The sequence below is a fragment of the Eutrigla gurnardus genome (assembly GCF_963514095.1).
Source record: "Eutrigla gurnardus genome assembly, chromosome: 5".
In the NCBI taxonomy this organism is placed as follows: Eukaryota; Metazoa; Chordata; class Actinopteri; order Perciformes; family Triglidae; genus Eutrigla; species Eutrigla gurnardus.
In genome coordinates, this window is record NC_139919.1 from 14049611 (window position 1) to 14071312 (window position 21702).

Consider the following 21702-nt stretch of genomic DNA (forward strand, 5'->3'; position numbering starts at 1 on the left):
GTAGACTTTATTCATCTTTATTCATCAACGATCATTTCTCAACCTGTTTCTGGCTTCGGGCTTCGCCAATGAAATAGTCTAAGATGATACAGGCCTCAAGACGCGATTTTGCAAAAAAATGACAGGATTACTCGTCACACACTCACAGGTCTAAAAAGAGATCTAAAATTAGCTCGGTCTCAGTACATTTTTCCAAAGAACCTTGTGAATGCTAAGAAATGCTTCTTTGGGCGAACGAGAGCAGGAGGTGTTTGAAAACGTCTCCGAGGCTGTGGCTTTTTTTTAAAAATGGTATTATTATTATTATTTCTCTGTTTTGAGCCCGCCTCCCAACAACAGCTGAATTAACCAGCTCTCAAGTCAGCACAACACATTGTTAAGATGTGTGAGTGTGTGTGTGCTCCTCTGCGAGCCCACCCATCACCGAACGTGAGAAGCTCCATAAATGAATATTTTATCGCAGGGTTGTTATACTGGACTGCATAATGTCGTACAGGGGTTTTCAGTTGTCGTGTCTGCCCTCTGCAGGTTGACTGTAAAAGAAAGGGTTATTACTAATGCACGTCTGTCTGAGTCCTTAATAAGAACTTGATGGCAACCACCTATTTTGGGCATTTACTTTGACTCATAATAGCCGTCAAGTTTTATGACTCATCTTCATCATTTTATCAAGATGTTTCATTGCCACATGTATTTTGCCTTTGCATTATCCGCTTCCAAAGCCGACCACTATTGACTGAAGTACCATTAAGCCGGAGTAGAACCAGAGAAGCCATGTTTACGACGGCACTGTAAAGCAAGCCGTTTTTCATGTTAACTGCCTCTGTTTTTAGCTCTTTAATGACACTTAAGCACCTGCTATGTATCAACTCTGGCTTAATAGAAAAGGTTAATGCTTAGTGTCTCGGTGTTTTGAATTTGTTTACAAGGGACCCACGGAAAACGATCATTTAATTGACTTTTTTAAAGTCTAAATATCAGTCAGTCATGTGTTGGAAGATATTTTGTTTCCTAATCCTCGACACATTTGCTCTCTGATTCATAGACCCATTACGAGACAGTACAATGAATGGGAATAAGCAGAAAACAGATGCGGTGCCATTAGTCGTTGCACTTTGTTAACATAAGCCAGTCATTTCTGTAATTTCCAAAGGCGTTTCCCCCACAGGGGAGTGATAACAAAAGAAATGATCTGGCACACAAGGTGTCATTTCTGCTTCGTACACTGGAAGCCCACTGCAGTGGTTTCCTGTTAACTTTCCATCATTTCAACCTTCTCTGTCTCACTTTCTGTCTTTTTTTTATCATTATTCACAAAGTCTCCACTACTCCATTCTTCACAGTTTTTAAATTAAAAAAAATAGGCATTATTTCCCTCTCCAGTTCATTATCTACATGCCTGACATTGTGGCTGCTCATTTTAAATTGATAATAAGGTTCATATTTTAAGCTGCAACTGAACTGGAAAAAACAAGTGATACTTAATTAGCTATTTACAGTGTCTTTTACAAAATAAGCTTAAATGCAAGAACCTGATTGAACAATGTCATTAACTTCCTGTCATCTCTTTTAATGGATTTTCTTTCTTACTGCATTAGTCAGAAGAAGGTGCCATAATTCCATTACACTTCAAACAAGGAATGCAGGATTTGCTATAAGTATTTAAAAAAAAATACTCCCTTCTAAATCCCTTTGCATGTTCAGAGAGTATTTTCTGTGTTAAGCGATTATCTATCTGCACAACTTAAACAAGACTGATGCATAGTGAAGACAATGTTTGCTCACTGGAGAGGCATAATGGAGTCAATGAGATTCTGGACCTTAAATGATTCATTTAGAGGGAAAATCAGGCTGCATTTCATCAGGGGTCAGTTGGGATTTTCCGGGTATCTTACAGAGATTATTGATTTTGATCACATTAGGCGTAGATTAGTGCTATTAAATAGCAATTTGGCTTCACTTTTTCGGAATGAGTATTTAAAGGGAAAACGGTGCAACTGAAAGTAACAATATATGGTGCGTAACTGACTTACTGTCTTGAATGCAGCAACAATCCGGCACACCGGTATTACCTGGCAACTGATCCGGTAAGTGGCCAGCTGTACGTGTCGGACACAAACTCCCGGAGGATCTACCGACCCAAAACCTTAACGGGGACCAAGGAGCTGCAGTCGAACGCAGAGGTGGTGGCGGGAACCGGGGAGCACTGCCTGCCCTTCGATGAGAACCACTGTGGCGACGGAGGCAAAGCTCCAGAGGCCTCTCTCACCGGACCCAAAGGTATGGTTTCAAACTAATGAAGATGATGGGGGGTTGGTTTTAATAGATGCATTTTTTAGATTTTCATATGTTGTGTAACAGTGTGTAAAAGTTATTGTTGTTTTATCCTCCAGAAATAAACTGCATAATTTATTTTTGCAGTGGATATTCCTGTAAATATCCTTTAAATTTACACTTGAGCCTTGAATAATCTCTTTCCCTGAACAGCTCTTGTGAAAGTATCGAGTTCTTCACAGCTCCAAGTAACAGCCAGTAAAGTCCATACCCGCTATGCAAAAACCTGTTGTCCACATTCAAAAAAGCACATGGCCATTTGTGCCATTTGCGGTTGAATTGCTCACTTTGCCATTAATTCGTCTGGATGAAAAAGGCTGAGATGAATTGTTTTGCGCTAGTTGTTGCCCGCTCTGAATGCCAAACGCGATAGCTCCGCTTCATCTGGGTGCTAAAGGCTTGAGTGAAGGCAATCTGAGGGAGTGACTCTAATGATGGAGTGGGTGGAAGCCGAGACCGGAGAAGAAACAGCAGATGGCTCCATTTTTTTCTCCTTTCAGACATTTGGTGAACTCTGCTCAAATGTGACACTTTTCATCTGTCTGAGAATCTCAGCCTGTCAAATAGCCAGCTCCCAAGGATTCACCGTAGGCTCCCTCAACTCGTAAATGTTTTAGCGGAAAGCAATCTTGTGCAGACCTAGCCACAGGTCAAACCAAACCACTCACCTTCCATAGAAGCTTTTAAAGACTTAATTGAAAATGAAATCATGCTTCTGGGGTAAAACCGAAGTTTATTCAAAACTGCCTCCCGAAACTAAAGAACAACCTCCCACGCTGCAAATATGTTCCTGAGGTCAGCAGCCTTTACAATAAAACCCAGAACCATGGTGTGTTAAAAAATATAGTCTCACTGCATGAGCGGTATGATTAAACTCCCATAGGTGCTGGTCTTTGGTAGCATCTATTAGAGGGCGGCGGCGGCTGGCGCGGTCCATTCATGTATTTTTCCCAGTTTGGGACAAATGGTTATTGCAACCCCATACTGGCTCGTCTGCAGCTTACAACACTGAGCTGACACTCAATCACCAAGACAATTTAGTCCACAGCCGTCGCCATGGCAACGGCCTGTCTTTCACCCCTTTCATCTAAAATTGGCCGAAGCTGTCATTTCCACTCCCTCGCTCATTCATTTTCTCAAATGGTGTGCAGATTGTGATGATTGCCGATGTCAAAAAAAAAGAAACCTCCAAAACGCACCACTCATTGACACCCGAGGTCCCGAGGTCCTTTTTTAGAGAGGAGGGTTACAAGACGTGGCAAGTGCATATATACCGTATGAATACAGCCTTTCCCACTTCTGACTGAGAAATAATTTAATACCAGAAAAGCAGCCTGTGAATTATTGATGGCTGTGCTTTTTGCAGTGACCTGAATAATGGGAAGGCAAGCTTGACACATGTATCCATCGTTTTCCGTCCACTGAGTCATGCAAGCAGAGATGCCGCATACCTTCCATGTTTTCTTGTTATCACAAGTTTTTTTTCCTCTTCCTCCCCCCCCCCCTCCCTTACCTGATGCCCACAGGTATCGCCGTCGACAAGAACGGCCTGATATATTTTGTGGACGGCACCACGATCAGAAAGGTGGACCAGAACGGCATCATCTCCACTTTCCTCGGCTCCAACGACCTGACATCGGCTCGCCCCCTGACTTGTGACAACAGCATGGACATCAATCAGGTGACTTGTACACAAATGTGCCAGACAGTTGTTAACCCTGCCTGCTCACACGGAGCATGTCACAGCGCCACCCGGTAACCCCACCTCCCCCACCCTCCCTCGGCTTGCTCACCCATGACTCATCATTGATATGCAGCGTTATATAACTGCATATATTTATATACAGCACATATTCAGTACAAGTCATCTTGCCGTGAATTCTAATCTTTTTGGGGGGGTTTTTTGGAGTAAGAGGAAGACATGAGGCTTCTTTTTTATTTACCTCATCATGTATATAATTATGAACAGTACCCAAAATCTTCACAGGGCTGTAGGAGGGCTGTTTTGCATGCTGCTCCCTCTGTCTAAAAGCTTCTGCAATTCAATTTAAAATTTCCGGGGATTTAAATCATTACTGGAGAAATTGTATGACCTCTCTTCTGGCTGCTATTAGGGAGTACGTTACATTCTGGATGTTTTAGTGTAATTCATGTACTGTATGATCGCATTAGATCATTCTTACTTATTTATATTGATGGCAGATTGCCCTTAGGTTGGTTTTTAAGTGCCTCTTCCGTTTGTTTTAAGGACGTTATCTTTTAAATGATTCTCATTGGCAATTGTATTTACGATTTCATTAATCCCATTTTTTTTGTTAAATTCTGATCGAGTGAGATATTTATCTCCCTAATGATGTTAGCTCACAGCATTGTTACTGCTGCCTCTTTTGACCCTTTAAAACAAAGCATTGTTTTAATCGATATGAGGCATTCGCGGTTGAATAAATGTTAAACATGTAATAGGAATTTACTTGACAGATCTTATCCAGAGAAACGTACAATGAGCTCCATTTCCTACACCAACACTATCAGGTGAAGGTGAAGAACGGCTCGACAAGAGAGAACAGGAAGGAAACGTGTGCTCGGTGGAAGATGTGATTCAGGGAGGAAGTGGAGACATGGAGTGTTTATTGAGGAGATGAGCTTTCAGGTCACGGCAGATGATATGGAGGGAAGAATAATTACTCAGTTTGGGGGACTTGTTTTGATGTGGCTGGAGCTGAATTAGTGTTTAGTGTTCCACTGGAAATACTCCGGATTGAGGACACTCACACCATACATGATAATGAGGCAGCGATGGGTTGCGGGTTCACCGCACATAAAACCTTTTTTCTCCAGCAGCACCTGAAGACGGCTCGGCTTTGTCCCACAAAATTTACTAACTCCCTGCCAATGAGGTGCCATAAAGGCGGCGCCCCGGCCTCACACAATGGGCTCCAGCATTACAATGCCACGGCACTACTTCCACAGAAGTACAGCTCCCTGTGCTCAAACATTAATATCCCTCCTTATTTCACTCCTTTTAGACTTTTTGAGATCTGACTTAAGATGTATAATGGAGAAAAATAATAAGAAAGTGGTGCGAACGCATCCGTATGGAAATGAAAGCGCCCTCTATAGCGTGTTTCCACAGAAAGTGAATTGTTAAGTGTAGTGGCTGTTGAGAATGAAATTGCTGCAGCATCAAGTTCTCCCACCTCTTACACATGTGCACCAGACATAATAGGGTGGGTTTTTTGGTAGGGTGGGTGTTTTTAACTAACCAATTTACATTTTAATTAGATTTCTGATTTTCAAATGCAGATCAGCTTACAAAAAGGAAAGAGGAGACTACAAACAAAACACTTCAAAAGTAGATAGGAGAGGACCGCAACAGTCAAAACGACTCCCAACAGCAGATATCACAAATATTCTTGTGTCCTTTTGAGCGTTTTTTTTTGGCAGCCGTGGACCTTTTTTCTAAAAACGTAAACAGAAGAGAAAGCATTCTGCGTTTGTGTGTGGGTGAACATGAAGGGTGAGAACTTAAGAGAACATGAAAACAAAAGATTAAGCTTGTCACTTTTTGCTAATTAACCAAGTCATTTGGTTTGAGCCAATAAACAGATGGTTTTTGGCGAGACCGTGTGATCCTCAGGCATCGCAGCTAGAGAATTGGCTCGGTGCAGTTTAACTAGTGGCAGCCTTTAAGGGATTGTGTTTTACTATTAATCACCCCGTGGAAAGGCACAATTCATGAGAGTATTTGACAGTTTTATGACACAGTTATATATTTAAAGGCCAAGCCAATCATCTTGTGCCGGTACAAATAAGCTTTTTATTTACTGAGGCATTTCTGACAAGCAGATTGTAATACTTGGCCAGGGTTATAGCTTTGGATTGTAATGTCTTCTTGCTATTTTTTTTCCAAGATGTGGTTAATACTGCTCTTTTATTTTTTCTTTTGTAATATGTTTGACTTAATTTTGATTGAATTTGATATACTTAATTGATCGCTTAATGGGCTGCTCCCCTCTCAGGCTACAGCAGCCATTTGCATGCATGCTGTGGGTTATTTTAGCAGCTGTGCTAAGTTCACTCAGTTTTAAATCTCAGTCGCAGCATGATAAAATGTAAATGTTAGTGGGAAGGGAGGGCATAATGGAAAAAGATCGTAACAGTCACCGTTGCCAGAATTATCCTTTAAATTAATGTATCAGCAACACGAGCACAAGGAGATAAGCGTTAATCCCGTACCCCGAAGATATGAGATATATTCTTTATTTTTTCCTCCAGGCCAATTGAAATGATGTATGCTAAGACAAACTAGCGTAGTGTAAAGAGAGACTGGCCTGCCACTAAAGTGTCACCCTTATTTCCTGCACCAGCCAAAGTCTTAATAATCCACTAGATGTATTACACCTATTGAGAACGACAGATACACGCAATCTTCTATGAGGAGATAAATTGTCTGTCCGAGGCTCGTGAAACAAGAGTTTAGCTTGAAAGTGCAGGCCTTTGTCTCCTTATAGCTCGCTCTCAGCTAAAGTCATTCAGTGTATCAGGCTATTCATGCCTATAATGAAAATGTTTTCCATGCCTTTCTGAAAGAAATGTTCCAACATACCCACATTATTTTTTTGTTGTATTTTTATGCTTGTTGATCTGAAGACAATCCCTCCATGCGATTTTGTAATGTCCTATATTGTTCATGTGGCTCATTCTTGAGTCGCTGCTGCATTTTATATTTTAGAAAAGGGACTTTATTGAAATGAATTATGGCTTGTGATTGCCGTGAGTGAGCAGCTGTTCCCTTTTAGTGTGCATGTGTCATTTGAGGTAATGATGTCCTGTGTTCCAGGTGATTCTGGAGTGGCCCACGGACCTAGCAGTCAGCCCCATGGACAACTCGCTCTACGTCCTGGACAACAACATTGTGCTGCGCATCACGGAGAACGGCCAAGTGAGCATCGCGGCTGGCCGGCCTCTCCACTGCCCACTGGCTGGACTGGAGCGCGGCGTGGCCGGGGGTCAAAGGGCCCAGTTAACCCCCATAGAATCCGCTGTGTCCATCGCCATATCTTACCACGGGGCCATCTATGTAGCGGAGACCGATGAGAGGAAGATGAGCAGGATCCGGAAGGTTTCTGTGGATGGCGAGATAACGCACTTGGCCGGCTCCCCCTCTGACTGCGATTGCAAGAACGACGCCAATTGCGACTGTTACCAGACAGGGGACGGCTATGCCAAAGATGCGAGGCTCAATGCTCCATCTTCTTTAGTGGCAGCTCCAGATGGAACGCTCTACGTGGCGGACCTGGGCAACATCCGCATCCGGGCCATCTCCAGGAACGGGCCAACTCCCGCTGCCAACACATATGAGGTGGCCTCCCCTGATGCCCAGGAGCTGTATGTGTTCGACAGCAACGGCACCCACCAGCACACCGCCAGCCTGCTCACCGGCGACCCCAAGTACACGTTCAGCTACAGCACGGAGAACGACATCACGGCCGTGACCGACAGCAGCGGCAACACGCTGAGGATCCGCAGGGACCCCAACCGCACGCCAGTGCGTATCGTCGCCCCTGACAACCAAGTGATCTGGCTGACCATGGGCACCAACGGCGGGCTGAAAACTCTCACAGCGCAGGGCCAGGAGCTGGTGCTTCTTACTTACCACGGTAACAACGGCCTGCTGGCCACCAAGACGTCAGAGATCGGCTGGACGACGTTCTACGAGTGAGTAACAGAGAACCGCAAGAACCGTCTTACAAAAAGAAGGCTTTAGAATTCAATTAAGTTAGGCTTTCTGCTTCTGGAATATAGTAGAAATTATAACACACCTTAAACTGTGTGCATGCTAATACAAATTATGTAAAACAAGTACACTTTGGAAGATAATGCTATGTAGAGGAGTAATTAAAAAAATAAAAGCATTCCCTACTTCTCATGGATGAGTCTTAACAGCCTTGCAGTTGTGAGAGTGTCTGCTACTGAATTGAGTTTGACACCAATATTTAGATTCCTTTTTTTAATTTAAACTCAAAAATGCTGGCTATGTGTGTGCAGCCCTGTGTGTGTTCTCTCTCGTCTCACAGCTCATTGCAAGTTTACTCTATAATTGGTAACCATACGTACCTGCAGACTGCTTTAGGGCGCGCTTTTAATTGAAAACCTGATTATAAAATTTGCCTCAGATCTGTTAAATAGCCTAGTTAGACGACAACACCGGCTACTTCTTGTTTCCTATGATTTTACTCGACTAAACCATGTGTACAATAATGTTGCAGGAGGGGACTAACAGAAGCCTTGGTAACAGAAGGACGTTGCTTTAACAGGCACATGATTATATTATATATATTGAGCCACCTCGGCTCTCTAACATTGCCTCTCTGTGATTTATTTTTTTATGTTTATATATATATATATATATATATATATATATATATATATATATAAATATACAACCGATAGCTGATGAGATGCGTCATTCTCCCGTTTCAAATATTTGAGTAGCGCCTTGGGTTGATACTGACACCGCTTCACTTCTGCGCTGGAAATTGACAGTGTGACAGTCGTCAGCGAGTATAAAAAGAGATGATAATTGAATGCGCCGTCGCGTGTCAGCTCTTTGTCAATTCCCGTTCTTTTCCCGTCAAACAGCTATGACAGTGAAGGGCGGCTGATGAACGTGACGTTCCCCACCGGCATGGTGAACAACTTGTACACGGACATGTACAGCGCTCTGACGGTGGACATCGAGAGCTCCATGACGGAGGAGGAGATCAGCATCACCACCAACACCTCCACCATCCGTGCCTTCTACACTCTGGCTCAGGGTGAGGCCGCCGCCGCTCGCCGCTCGCCTCTCCCCCGCTCAGACAGCTATTTTGCGAGCGGGTTATTTGTCATTGTTTCAGGGGTCGCCGGGGCAATGTTGAGTAAGCTTAAGTCGTGTATCATTACGGCTTACAGGGTCTGACAGACGACAGTGTAAATGATTACTCTCTCAGTGTGTGGGTTTGGAGTGTCAGGGAGACACTTCAACCTTGTATCTAAATGGTTTCTCCTCGCTGCCAGACCCAGATGGTCCAGTTCTCTGCTGCACATCATTCATTTGTTCCCTCTTGAAAATGGCCTGATATGAAATACTGAACTTAAAGCATAAAGAGTGCAACAGATAATCACCCCGAGAGTCGATAGCATCCATTCCGGTGTGTAATTACTTCTTCCTCTGTGTTTAGTTGCATTTTTTTTTTTCCTTCCTCTTTTTGTTTTCTATCAATAGACCAGTGTAGAAGCGTCTATCAAGTGGGCTTCGACAACTCGCTGCGGATTACCTATGCCAACGGGATGGACACCCACTACCAGACTGAGCCCCACATCCTGGCAGGCGCCGCCAACCCGACCGTAGCCAGACGCAACATGAGCTTGCCAGGGGAGAGTGGGCAAAACTTAGTGGAGTGGCGCTTCCGCAAAGAGCAAGCCAGAGGGAAAGTTATCGTTTTTGGACGCAAGCTTCGGGTACGTTTGATGTCTTTTTTTTCTTCTTCTTCTTCCTTGTGGCACATTCAAATGATCAGCGGTTCTGTACTCCCCTTTGCTCATCTCAGTGTTGGATGGAGTACGGCAGTGAGGATATTACAGATCAGAGATCAGTCGCACCAAAGTCAGATCAGACTGTCTTAAAGATGGATTATTTTATATTACAACATTGTCAAAATGTTTCCCGAATTCTTTTGTTCCCGTTGAAATTTACGAGTCCAGAACATTTAGTTCCTGATCTGGAGGGTTATCAATATTCCAGTACAGTACATAAGTCCACCTCTTCTCTTTCCTCCTCTTTAGAATATGACACCCAGATTTACGATATACGCTACTTCATGAACTTAACTTAGGTGGTTACTTTGCCTCTGAGTAATTTTTGTCTCCTCTAAATTTAGGAGGTTGTGATTTAAGGCCACCTGAATAATCGCCAGAGTGTCTCTCAGTTAAATGAGCCTTATGAAAGAGGTGTTAATCTCCGTGACAACCGTAGTGGAAATGATGGGAATGCAGTTTAAAGAGCCATCAAGACCAAGAACAGCGATATGAAAACCAAGCATTTTTTCTTGATTTTACACTATTGTGTAACCCATGTACATTAATTGTATCATTTCTTTTAAGTTTTATCTGTTTGTCGTTTTTTATTATCACAGGCAGTAGCAGTAGTCGAGATTATTTGTCGTTTGAACATGTTATTAAATCAAATCTTCCCCACAGGTGAACGGTAGGAACATTCTTTCAGTCGATTACGATCGCACCCTGAGGACGGAGAAGATTTATGATGACCACAGGAAGTTCCTCTTAAAGATTATATACGACACAGCAGGCCACCCGGTGCTCTGGGTGCCCAGCAGTAAGCTCCTGCCGGTTAATGTGAGCCGCACCAGCAGTGGGCAAATCAGTGCCCTCCAGAGAGGTCCCACCACGGAGAGGCTGGAGTACGATAGCCAAGGCCGCCTGGTTTCCAGGGTGTTCGCTGATGGGAAGATATGGAGTTACACCTACCTGGAGCAGGTGAGAAAAATAACGTGACCGGGGGGGATGCAACATGTAAGATATACTTTACAGCATATAGTCATTATCGCTGCAGGGTGAGTAAAGACCCTCACATGTAGCGGAGGTCACCCTGAAGAGGCCTATTTTGCAATAATCACCAGCTCCTGGTGCATAATTCAGTTTCTGACAGAGGTACTTAGCCAACACGGTAATCATTTTACACTATGATGTACAGTTTGTGCCACATTTAGATTTAGATCTAAATTTAGATTTGGATGTTCAGAGGGATCGCATTCACAAATAACACACACATAACTCACCTTCCTCCCAGTATGTAGAGTATAGTTTGTCAGAGATAACCAAGGAAATACGATAGCTGCCTTAGTAACATATTTTAAATGTGTGGTACGTAGCACTGAATGGCAGTATCCTCAGCAATATAAAGATACAGTGGATGTTCAATAGAAGAGTATTAAATCACATTTAAAGCTGGGGACAGACCTGGAGGCTAACTGTGCTGTGTACTGCTATATTATTTATATCACGCGTGCTGTCCTGTTTGTTTGCTTAATATTGAAGTCATTAAATAAGAATATAAAAAAAAAATTAAATAGCTGAATCCTACAAAGACTGGACTTAATTAGTATTTCCAGCGTTTTTTAGTCCAAGCGAATCTGAGAGTACTAATGGAGAGAGTGACTGACAGAGGCGACACACTGGGTGATTTTCAAGCTAAAATAACGTTTTTCACATTTAACAACGAGGTGAATACAGTCTTTAAATGTGCGTGCTCCTTTCTGAATGCCACGACTAAAAATATGTGATTGTTTGGGGAAATAGGCCTACAGTCTTATAGGTATTCTTTGGAAAATCCAATCCAATGTACATGTAGTGATTTCAAGTATATTATGGTACACGTGTGTTAAACAAAACTATAATATTGTTGGAATCCACAAAACTGACAGGTTGTTTTGATCTCTCGCTGCATGAAAAAAACATATTTTCAGGCTCGTGAACGGCTGCAAACTTCACTAATCCCCGGCAGTTAACGGCTGTTTACAGCCTGTGAAGCCCAGCGTTGGCCGGTGCCGTGAATCGTGTTGAACGTACCCCAGGGAGGGAGGGTTATATCAAACGGCAAGATGTCACACTATCCATTCCTTTCACACTAAAAAACATCCTTTAGTTGATTTGGTGACTGTATTTAAGATCGCTCCGACATACTCAGGCTGTAAAAGCATGCAGAGATTTCCTCCGCCGCTGCTGGCTGCAGCCTTTCATTGCGTGACCCGGCGAGGCCGTGTCAACACGCTGACATAAGGAACACAGAGAGCTCAGGGAGCACTGGGAACCTCTATGTCACCACGGATGACTGGGCAGGACATTTTAACAGAAAGGGTAGAAGAAGACAGACAACACTCCAAACCGCATTTAACGTAATTCATTAAAGTAGTCTGGTGGGTGATATGCATTAAAGGTAAACTATAGACATTGGTTCTAGGTGAACATACATGCTGCATTAAGAGATTAAACAGTAGGCAGCTGTGTGTGCTTACAGCTACCTGGTACATACAGTTCTCCTTTTATCAAAAAGCTCACTTTGCCTGCATTAACATTTCCCTGGTATCAAATATATATTATGCATTCATTTTATGTAACAAGACAAAAAAAAACTTTGCTCTTTTGCTCTTTTCCCTTTAGTCCATGGTTCTCCTGCTCCACAGTCAACGGCAGTACATATTTGATTTCGACTCTCTGGACCGACTTTCTGCCGTCACCATGCCGAGTGTGGCCCGCTACACCATGCAGACCATCCGCTCGGTGGGCTACTACAGGAACCTTTACCACCCCCCGGAGAGCAACGCCTCAGTGGCTGTGGACTACAGCGAAGATGGCCTCCTCCTGAGGATAGCCCACCTGGGCACCGGCCGCAGGATCCTGTACAGGTACCGGCGGCAGAACAAGCTGTCGGAGATCCTGTACGACAGCACCAGGGTCAGCTTCACGTACGACGAGACGGCGGGGGTGCTGAAGACCGTCAACCTGCAGAACGAAGGGTTCATCTGCTCCATCCGGTATCGCCAGGTGGGTCCCCTGGTGGACCGGCAGATCTTCCGCTTCAGCGAGGACGGCATGGTCAACGCCCGCTTCGACTACACCTACGACAGCAGCCTGCGCGTCACCAGTGTGCAGGGCGTCATCAACGAAACGCCGCTGCCCATCGACCTGTACCAGTTCGACGACATCTCGGGAAAGATCGAGCAGTTTGGGAAGTTCGGGGTGATCTACTACGACATCAATCAGATCATATCCACCGCGGTCATGACGTACACCAAGCACTTTGACGCACACGGGCGCATCAAGGAGATCCAGTACGAGATCTTCCGCTCTCTCATGTACTGGATCACGTTCCAGTATGACGACGCGGGCCGAGTCATCAAACGCGAGATCAAGATCGGCCCCTTCGCCAACACCACCAAGTACGGCTACGAGTACGACGTGGACGGCCAGCTCCAGACCGTGTACCTCAACGAGAAGGTGATGTGGCGCTACACGTACGACCTGAACGGGAACCTGCACCTGCTGAACGCGGGCAGCAGCGCCAGGCTGCTTCCCCTCCGCTACGACTTGAGGGACCGCATCACCCGCCTCGGAGACATCCAGTACCGAATGGACGAGGATGGTTTCCTCCGTCAGAGGGGAGCCGAGATCTTCGAGTACAACTCCAAAGGCCTCCTGGTGCGGGTCTACAGCAAGAGCAGCGGCTGGACCATTCAGTACCGCTACGACGGGCTGGGGCGCAGAGTGTCCACCAAGACCAGCTTGGGCCAACACCTGCAGTACTTCTACGCCGACCTGAGCTACCCGGCGAGGATCACACACGTGTACAACCACTCCAGTTCAGAGATCACCTCGCTCTACTATGACCTCCAAGGCCACCTGTTTGCTATGGAAATAAGCAGCGGGGAGGAGTTCTACATCGCCTGCGATAACACCGGCACACCTCTGGCCGTGTTCACCAGCAACGGCCTGCTGGTCAAACAGCTCCAATACACGGCGTACGGCGAGGTCTACTTCGACTCCAGCCCAGACTTCCAGCTCGTGCTGGGCTTCCACGGAGGTCTGTACGACCCCCTGACCAAACTGCTGCACTTCGGGGAGCAGGATTATGACATCATGTCTGGGAGGTGGACCATTCCAGATGTCACTGCTTGGCAAAAAGTTGGCAAAGAGCCAGCTCCTTTTAATTTATACATGTTCAGGAATAACAACCCCATCAGCAAAGTCCATGAGATGAGAGAATATGTTGCAGGTAATATATTTCTGCTGACTATTAGGGCTGCAGTATTATATTTTATGTCTCCAAGAATAATTTTATTTATTAAGTGTTCATTAAAACTTCTTGTTAATTCTTGGAAATGATCATTAACAGGAATATTTTCAATTTACTATCTGATGTGAGAAATAAAGCAGATCCTTATAATTGACAAAAGTAGTTGCCAATTTTTTTGTCAGGCGTAATTTAGTCATTAGTTGCTGTACTTGTGTACAAGAAGAACAGGAAATTATATTAACATTTTTCCTCAATATATAGTATAAAAGATGTATTAAAATAATAAACATGTATGGTACAGTATAAAGGTATTCATGTTGGAACTAATTGATTTTCCTTGCACAGATGTGAACAGCTGGCTCGTAACATTCGGCTTTCATCTTCACAACACCATCCCGGGGTTTCCGGTCCCAAAGTTTGATTTAAGCATGCCGTCCTATGAACTGAGGAAGAGTCAGCGCTGGGATGATCTGCCGGTGGGTAAAATTAATATCTGCTCTGCATTGATTTTCATTGAGACATATTTGTATGTACACATAATCAGCACATCTTTTATTTTCCTCTGTATTGTTTTAGCTGCCGGCTTGACACGTTTTTACACTGTCTGCCTCAAAATGTAATATTTCTGTGTTCCTGTTCAAACAATCCTCTGCCAGGCTCCTTTGGTTAAAGGCCTTAACACAAAAAGTGTTGCTGTGAAATTGTCATGGGGGATTTATCTACTTTTGGCTTGAGAACACATCTTGAAAAGACCATTATCTTAGACAGGGATGAAAAACTCTCTGAAGCAGAACAGTAGCTGGTTCTAAATGGCCTGGAGAGTCGGGTTCTGCCATGTTCAGGCGTTAACGTTTCAATGCACTTTTCCTACAGTCTATCTCTGGGGTCCAGCAGGAAGTAACCAGACAAGCGCACTCACTCTTGTCATTCGAGCGGCTGCCAGAGGTCCATCTCAGCCGAGGCCGCAGAGGTGAAAAGTCCTGGCTGTGGTTCGCGGCGGCAATGTCTCCCATTGGAAGAGCCGTTATGTTCGCTATCTACAAGGGCAGCGTTCACACTCACACGCTCAACGTGGCCAGCGAGGACTGCATCAAGGTTGCGACGATCCTTAACAACGCTTTCTATTTGGAGGACCTCCACTTCACCGTCGAAGGGCGCGACACACACTACTTCGTCAAGCCAGGCCTCCCGGACGGCGACCTTGCAGCGTTGCACCTCACTAGCGGGCACAAGACTCTGGAGAACGGCGTCAACGTGACCGTTTCTCAGTCCACCACGGTCATGGATAGTCGGACTCGGCGCTTCGCAGATGTGGAGATCCGCGCCGGTGCCCTAGCGCTCCACATCCGCTACGGATCCACGGTAGACGAGGAGAAAGCGCGGGTTGCCGAGCTGGCTCGCCAGCGGGCCCTCGCGGGCGCGTGGGCGAGAGAACAGCAGCGGGTGAGAGACGGCGAGGAAGGGTTCCGCCCCTGGACAGAGGGAGAGAAAAGGCAGCTTCTGAGTAGCGGGAAAGTTTTGGGGTACGACGGGTACTACGTGCTCTCCATTGAGCAGTACCCAGAATTAGCAGACAGCGCTAATAACATCCACTTTCTTCGGCAAAGTGAAATTGGGAAAAGGTAACAATACGAGGTGCATTTTCTGCCAAAGAGACTTAGTTTTGGTGGAGCCTAGTGGACAAAATGAAAAGCTTCTGGAATCAAAGGTCGCTCCTATGTACCCTGAGTGTCGTGTTTTTGTAAAAAAAAAAAATAATAATAAAAAAAAATACCAAAAAAACAGAAAATAAAAAAATAATACCATGGGTCAAAAGCAATGCTGTGCATTGTGACCAAGGGACTGCGGAGTAAATGTATAACTACACCAAGCCTTACCATGGCAGTTACAGGTCAGTTCCTCTGTTGCACAAGCCTTTCGGACTCTGGACTCTGAAGCAGAGGATTAGCGGTGTCTTTGGGGAAACAGTGAGCTGATGTCGGTGTTTTATGTTTTTTGTTTTTTTTTGTTTTCATCAAGAAAAGTCTGGCTGAAACAGAACAGTATTATAAGAGCAAAGAAAATGTTTACATTATGCATTTCTGCACTTCACTAGAAGTACGGGGCTCGAGAGTTCACACTCCTAGAGCAAGCAGTATCCTTGAGCAAATGTTTGTTTATGAAATCAGAGACTTCTGATGCTTGAGATATCCTCACCAAACAACCACTATGTATACCAGATTTAGCACTGTAAACATCAAAAACATCAAAATGTCTTATTCTCTTCGAGATGCTTTTAGACAGAAAAAAGAAACAGTTTCCATGTTTAAGTACCCAATATTCATTGTGAAAAAAAAAGGACAGCGAAGGTATGCCGAACTCTGTTGGGGCGGGGAGGCACAGATGTGTCTGGGACAGCACAGGAACACCATGTTTTGTAAATTATGCAAGAGTTTTATGGCGTTTTTTTAAAGAAACTGAATAAATGTGTGTATTAGTCATATTAACAGTAATTTATGTTGTGTTTATACATGACAAATGAAGTCCAGCTGATTTAGATTTTTTGTTTCTTTGATTTTTCAGACAAGCATTTTATTTTATTTTTGTCTTTTTTTTTTTTTGTTAGGTTCCTTCTAATATGGCTATGTGGGGCTTCTTCACAATGCTCTGTTTAAGTAACTAACAGAAATCTGTGCATGTAGTGACAAGTATTTACAAGTGGTGATGTATCTATAACATGCCGTCAACTATTATTTCCACTAAATTTATTGTTTATCGGGCATAATGCCTTTTGACCTGGCTTCCTGTCCAATGAATATTTCATCAACACGAATATTTCATGAACCCATCTCACATAAACAAGGTTACAGTGGATCCAAATATAGATCACATCCATGTTCTCAGTAGGTATACTTTCTTTTGAATGTTAAATGCACTCATGGATTAAAATGATATTGGGGTTCTTTTTGGTGTGTTGTTCTTTTAAGAATTTGACTCCCTTTTTGTTAGTTGTTCATTTTACAATGAATATGTTGTAATAGTTGTGAGAATATGTATTAGCTGGCATGTTACTCACACACTGTTCTGGATATCAACCATGCTTTAAGTCTTTCCAAATAGTTAAGTATGCATGGCCTCAGCACTCCCAAAGCTATCGCACAAGTAACAAAATCACAAATTACATTAATAAGTAAAAGTACATCTTCTGAGCAACAAAGCCAAAGACGACAAATGCAGCATTAGTTTATAAGTCGGCTTGGGGCTTTTTCTCAACTGAAGTGTGTAAATTGAAGCTGAGGAGATTTTGAGTGTAACTAACCTGAAATGTTGACAGCTGCCTAAAACAATCGACTCATTCAGCAACAAAACCAAAAGGGATTTTAGGTTTAAGTTTCAGTCGGGGAACATTTAATAGCTGGATTTTTTTTTTTAATTAAATTTGGGTTGTGATCAGCTTTTTCTCAGTGTTATTCATCAAAGCGGTGTTCTGATGATAGAAGTCATAATTCTGAAAACAACTTCACATGAAAGCGATGTCTTTTTTCATGGTAAACTTCAAACAGCATCCCAAACCAAATGGGTGCAGAATATTCTTTGCTCACAGCTTGTTTTGTGCTGTTGTTTTTGACCTGCTCCCCGCTAACATCCCACAGATTCTTTATATGCCTTCAGAAACCTAACAATGTGTTATGGCATATAGAGCTCAGCAACGCTACATCTCTTTGAATGTTGCTCGGCTCAAAAATCTGAAATGCACGTCTTCAAAGTTCTCATCAGACTCCCTCAGGATCGCTCCCCACCCACAAGCTCAACCCCCCCCTCCGCCAGCTGATAATGAAATGTCTCATGAAAGATCCCCTGTGAGCTATTGTCTATTGTTCCCTCACAGTGAAATTACAGTGAACTTATGCGAACCCCCCATTTGTTTTGATATATCCTTACAAAGAGTTTCAAACCCCACCAAAACCCTTCTGGAAGAATCTCCAAATACAAACTCCCCTCTGCTAAATGTGAGGCATTCAAATCTTTCTTTCTCTTAAAAGTCCTCTGATGCTCCCTAGTGGTACACGATGCATAGTTCAGAAAGTTATCCATTATTTCATCTTGACTGTTTCATGTACACATCATGTACCAGTACACTTATACTCACTAAGCCATCCATGTCCTTCCAAAGAGGCCAGGAAAGACTTTCAACTCACTATGATTAGCATCGGATGAGAAAAAGGGCATTTCAGGACACTTCAGGTTAATTTAAGTAACATCAAATGGAATAGAGAAACCGCTATTATTATAATGATCCGCAGTGCTGCTGCAGTATCACACTGTGGCCACAGTGGGCACTGCCCGGGCAGCAACGGGTGCAGCATATCACTACGCAGTAGACCGACTTCAAAGCCTTATATAGAGTCTGCACGACTGCGAGAACATCAAAGACCCGAAAGCATCACGCAATAACCACATCAGAGCAATGGAGGGGGGGAAAAATGAAGCATGTTTTATAATTCAATTGAACTCCATATTATGCACGTAACACAGAGATAGCAATACAGAGCCACACTGCCAAACATGTTTTTGTAGTCTATATGTCCCATCTGGGAGGCACTATTAAACATTCACAGCACTGAAGAGGAAGTTGTATACATCATACATGATTCTTGAGTTTGACGTTATACAGCTTGCATTTATTTGGGGGGAGGTTTTGGGCTTGTGTTGAGATTTTTTGAAACACTCAACACACAAATTCAGCTTTGCTGGTGTGAGGTAGAGCTGAGGGTGAAGCGAGTTACATTAATTTAAAGTGAAGTTGAATTAACAGTGGTTATGCAGATGCGATATTCGAAATGTGCCATCATGTGCATCAACCAAGCTGATGAGATAATTATGAAGAACACAGAATAGTAAGCAGATTGAGCCCAGATGGCATGCATTTTAACGCAGCTTTTACCAAACGTGCTTTTTCTGGCAATCAGCTTTGTGTTAAATTTCCACAAGTACACAGGGTGAAAGCCTCCAACTGAGCACTTGTGGACGGTCTCTCGGTCTCTCAACAGGATGGGGAGAGACTTAATCAAATTTGAGGGATGTGACAGCCGAAACTCCATCACTAATCATTTTAAGTACTTTAGGATTTCATCCACAATGTGAATTTAATTGTGAGAGAGCTAAACCTAGGCTAACCTATTTTATAAGGCAACGCTTATATAATTACCAATTCCCTTCAGTTTTCTTAATGTGTTGGCATAATAGTACTACAATGAAATGAGGAACTGCGCTCATGACCTTGGAACTACTTTGTCACATTCTGCCTGCTGTACAAAACCGATTTACTACATTCAATTTGTACATTCACTGAAAAAGGACAACGAGAGTTATTGCCTCGCTGTTGTAGGTTTCCACCATACAGGCAAGTTATAGTTACATTCATGTCTGTCAAAAATATTTAAAAGATTTTCATTATTAGCAGATGATAACTTGAATTATATCATATTGTCCAAAAATGTGTTTTGTGAGGTGACCTGTGACCACCAAATCTGAAGAAATTCCCTCAAGACATTCCTTAGAAGGGTACAGATGAATGGACAACCTGAACACAATATTCCGGTGATAGGTGTTGCTGGAGGTTTTATGTGTGTGTGTGTGTGTGTGTGTGTGTGTGTATATATATATATATATATATATTGTTATATATATTGTTATATATATTGTTATGTATGACACTGCCATGACATAGAAAATAGAACATCATTATATATTCATAATCTCCATGGAATTCCTCCAAATATTATTTAATATTCAGAATATAATGAAATAATAATATGATAAATGAAAATGATTTCCACATGTCATAGTATAGAATGATTCTAGATATAATTATTATCTTAATATAGAACAAGTCTTATACATGTCACAAAAGGTCATAGAATAGTATTGTATATCAGCCTTTAATCATATTCTATAATGCAAAAAGAATCCTCAAAAAAAAAGTGATGGTATACCATGCCATACAAATGTCTTAAAATACTATACTATTACTTTTTAATGATATTATCATGACATACTATACTATGACTTTTTAATGATTTTTTTTATTTTATAGTATAGTAATATTACAGTATGACGAAAAAGGTCACAAAAAGTCATACTCTAGTATGTAAAAAAAAAAGTCATAGTATAGTATGTCTGAAACAGTCATAATATGGTACCCCGAAAAAAAAAGTCAGAAAACAGTATGTTGAAAAACTTAATTCAAAATTTGTACTACGGTATGTCGAAAAAAAGTCATTAAATTCAAAGTATATATAGTTTGTCAAAAATATCTTACTACAGTGTGTCGAAAAAAGTGAACAAAAAAAGTCATAAAGGAGTCAAAGTATCGTATATCGAATAAAAAGTCATAGTTTTCAAAAAAAGATTAACCCTGGCTTTTTATGACTGTTTTGGACTCAAGACACTCAGACTTTGCTTCACATACGATACGAGGAGTTTTTAGGTTTTTGAATCATTTTTTGCAACAATTTATGAATTGTATCAACTGACTTTTTTTGTTAATTTTCAACATGCTTTTAGTCGAAAAAAGTAATAATATAGTATGTTGGAAAATTTTATGAAAAAAATCATGATAAAATACCATTGTGTCATAAAAATGTTATTAAAACATCATAGAATAATATCTTTAAAATGTAATAAAAGTGGCATCAAAAGTGACAGTATACTGTCATGAAAATATAATTAAAAAGGTCATAGTACAGTATGCCATGAAATGTCATGAAAAAGCCCTAAACATATCAGAGAATAGTCCATGTGTGATGATGGATAATCCATCCATCCATTATCTGTAACTACTTATCCTGTCCAGCAAATCCCAGCAGCTATTGGTCAAAGGAAGGGTACACAGGTCGCCAGTCTATTACATGGCTGACACACAGAGACATTCACACTCACATTCACACCTACGGGCAATTCAGAGTCATCAATGATGTGTACATGGAGAGCAGCCAGGACATGCACAACACATGACATGCTAATAACTACACCATGCAGCCCCATAGTATAATATGCTCTTATACTATAGCATTATAGTAAAGTATGTCATAAAAGAGTAAAAATATGTCACAGACAAACATAGTAATGTCAAAATGGTTTGTAAAAACATCATAAGATAATATTTTGAAAAGTGTTGTAAAAAGCATAATTTAGATACAGCATAGTATGTCATAAAATTGACATAAAAAGTCATAAACATTTCATGTCATACAAAATAGTATAGTATGTAAGGTAAATGTCATAAAAGGTCACATTATGGGGCGGCCGGTGGCACAGTGGTTAGGGCAGCCGCCCCAAGTACAGTGGCTCGACGTCCTCCAAGCGGGGATCCCGGGTTCGACTCCCGGCCTGGCGATCAGTTTCCCGCATGTGTTCTCCCTCTATCTCCCTGTTTCCACACTGTCTCGATAAAATAATAAAAGGCTTGAATGGTGCTCTAGCCTAAAAATAAAAAAAAGTCATATTATATTCTAACAATGTAATCTAGAAGT

At 42.5% G+C, this 21702-nt stretch overlaps 1 protein-coding gene across 4 annotated transcripts in view; it reads left to right on the forward strand.

The window, feature by feature from the left end:
• LOC311013815 (teneurin-3) overlaps nucleotides 1-17134 on the forward strand; it is a 126700-nt gene extending 109566 nt beyond the window's left edge. For all 4 annotated transcript variants that reach the window (XM_084010035.1, XM_084010036.1, XM_084010037.1 and 1 more), the window contains 9 exons: nucleotides 2048-2280; nucleotides 3861-4015; nucleotides 7175-8052; nucleotides 8977-9152; nucleotides 9602-9837; nucleotides 10576-10872; nucleotides 12556-14167; nucleotides 14534-14664; nucleotides 15062-17134. In XM_084010035.1, coding sequence (XP_083866161.1) covers nucleotides 2048-2280; nucleotides 3861-4015; nucleotides 7175-8052; nucleotides 8977-9152; nucleotides 9602-9837; nucleotides 10576-10872; nucleotides 12556-14167; nucleotides 14534-14664; nucleotides 15062-15814 — 4471 coding nt within the window. In that variant the 3' untranslated portion in view covers nucleotides 15815-17134. The remainder of the gene's footprint in view (nucleotides 1-2047; nucleotides 2281-3860; nucleotides 4016-7174; nucleotides 8053-8976; nucleotides 9153-9601; nucleotides 9838-10575; nucleotides 10873-12555; nucleotides 14168-14533; nucleotides 14665-15061) is intronic.
• Nucleotides 17135-21702: the final 4568 nt, after the last annotated feature.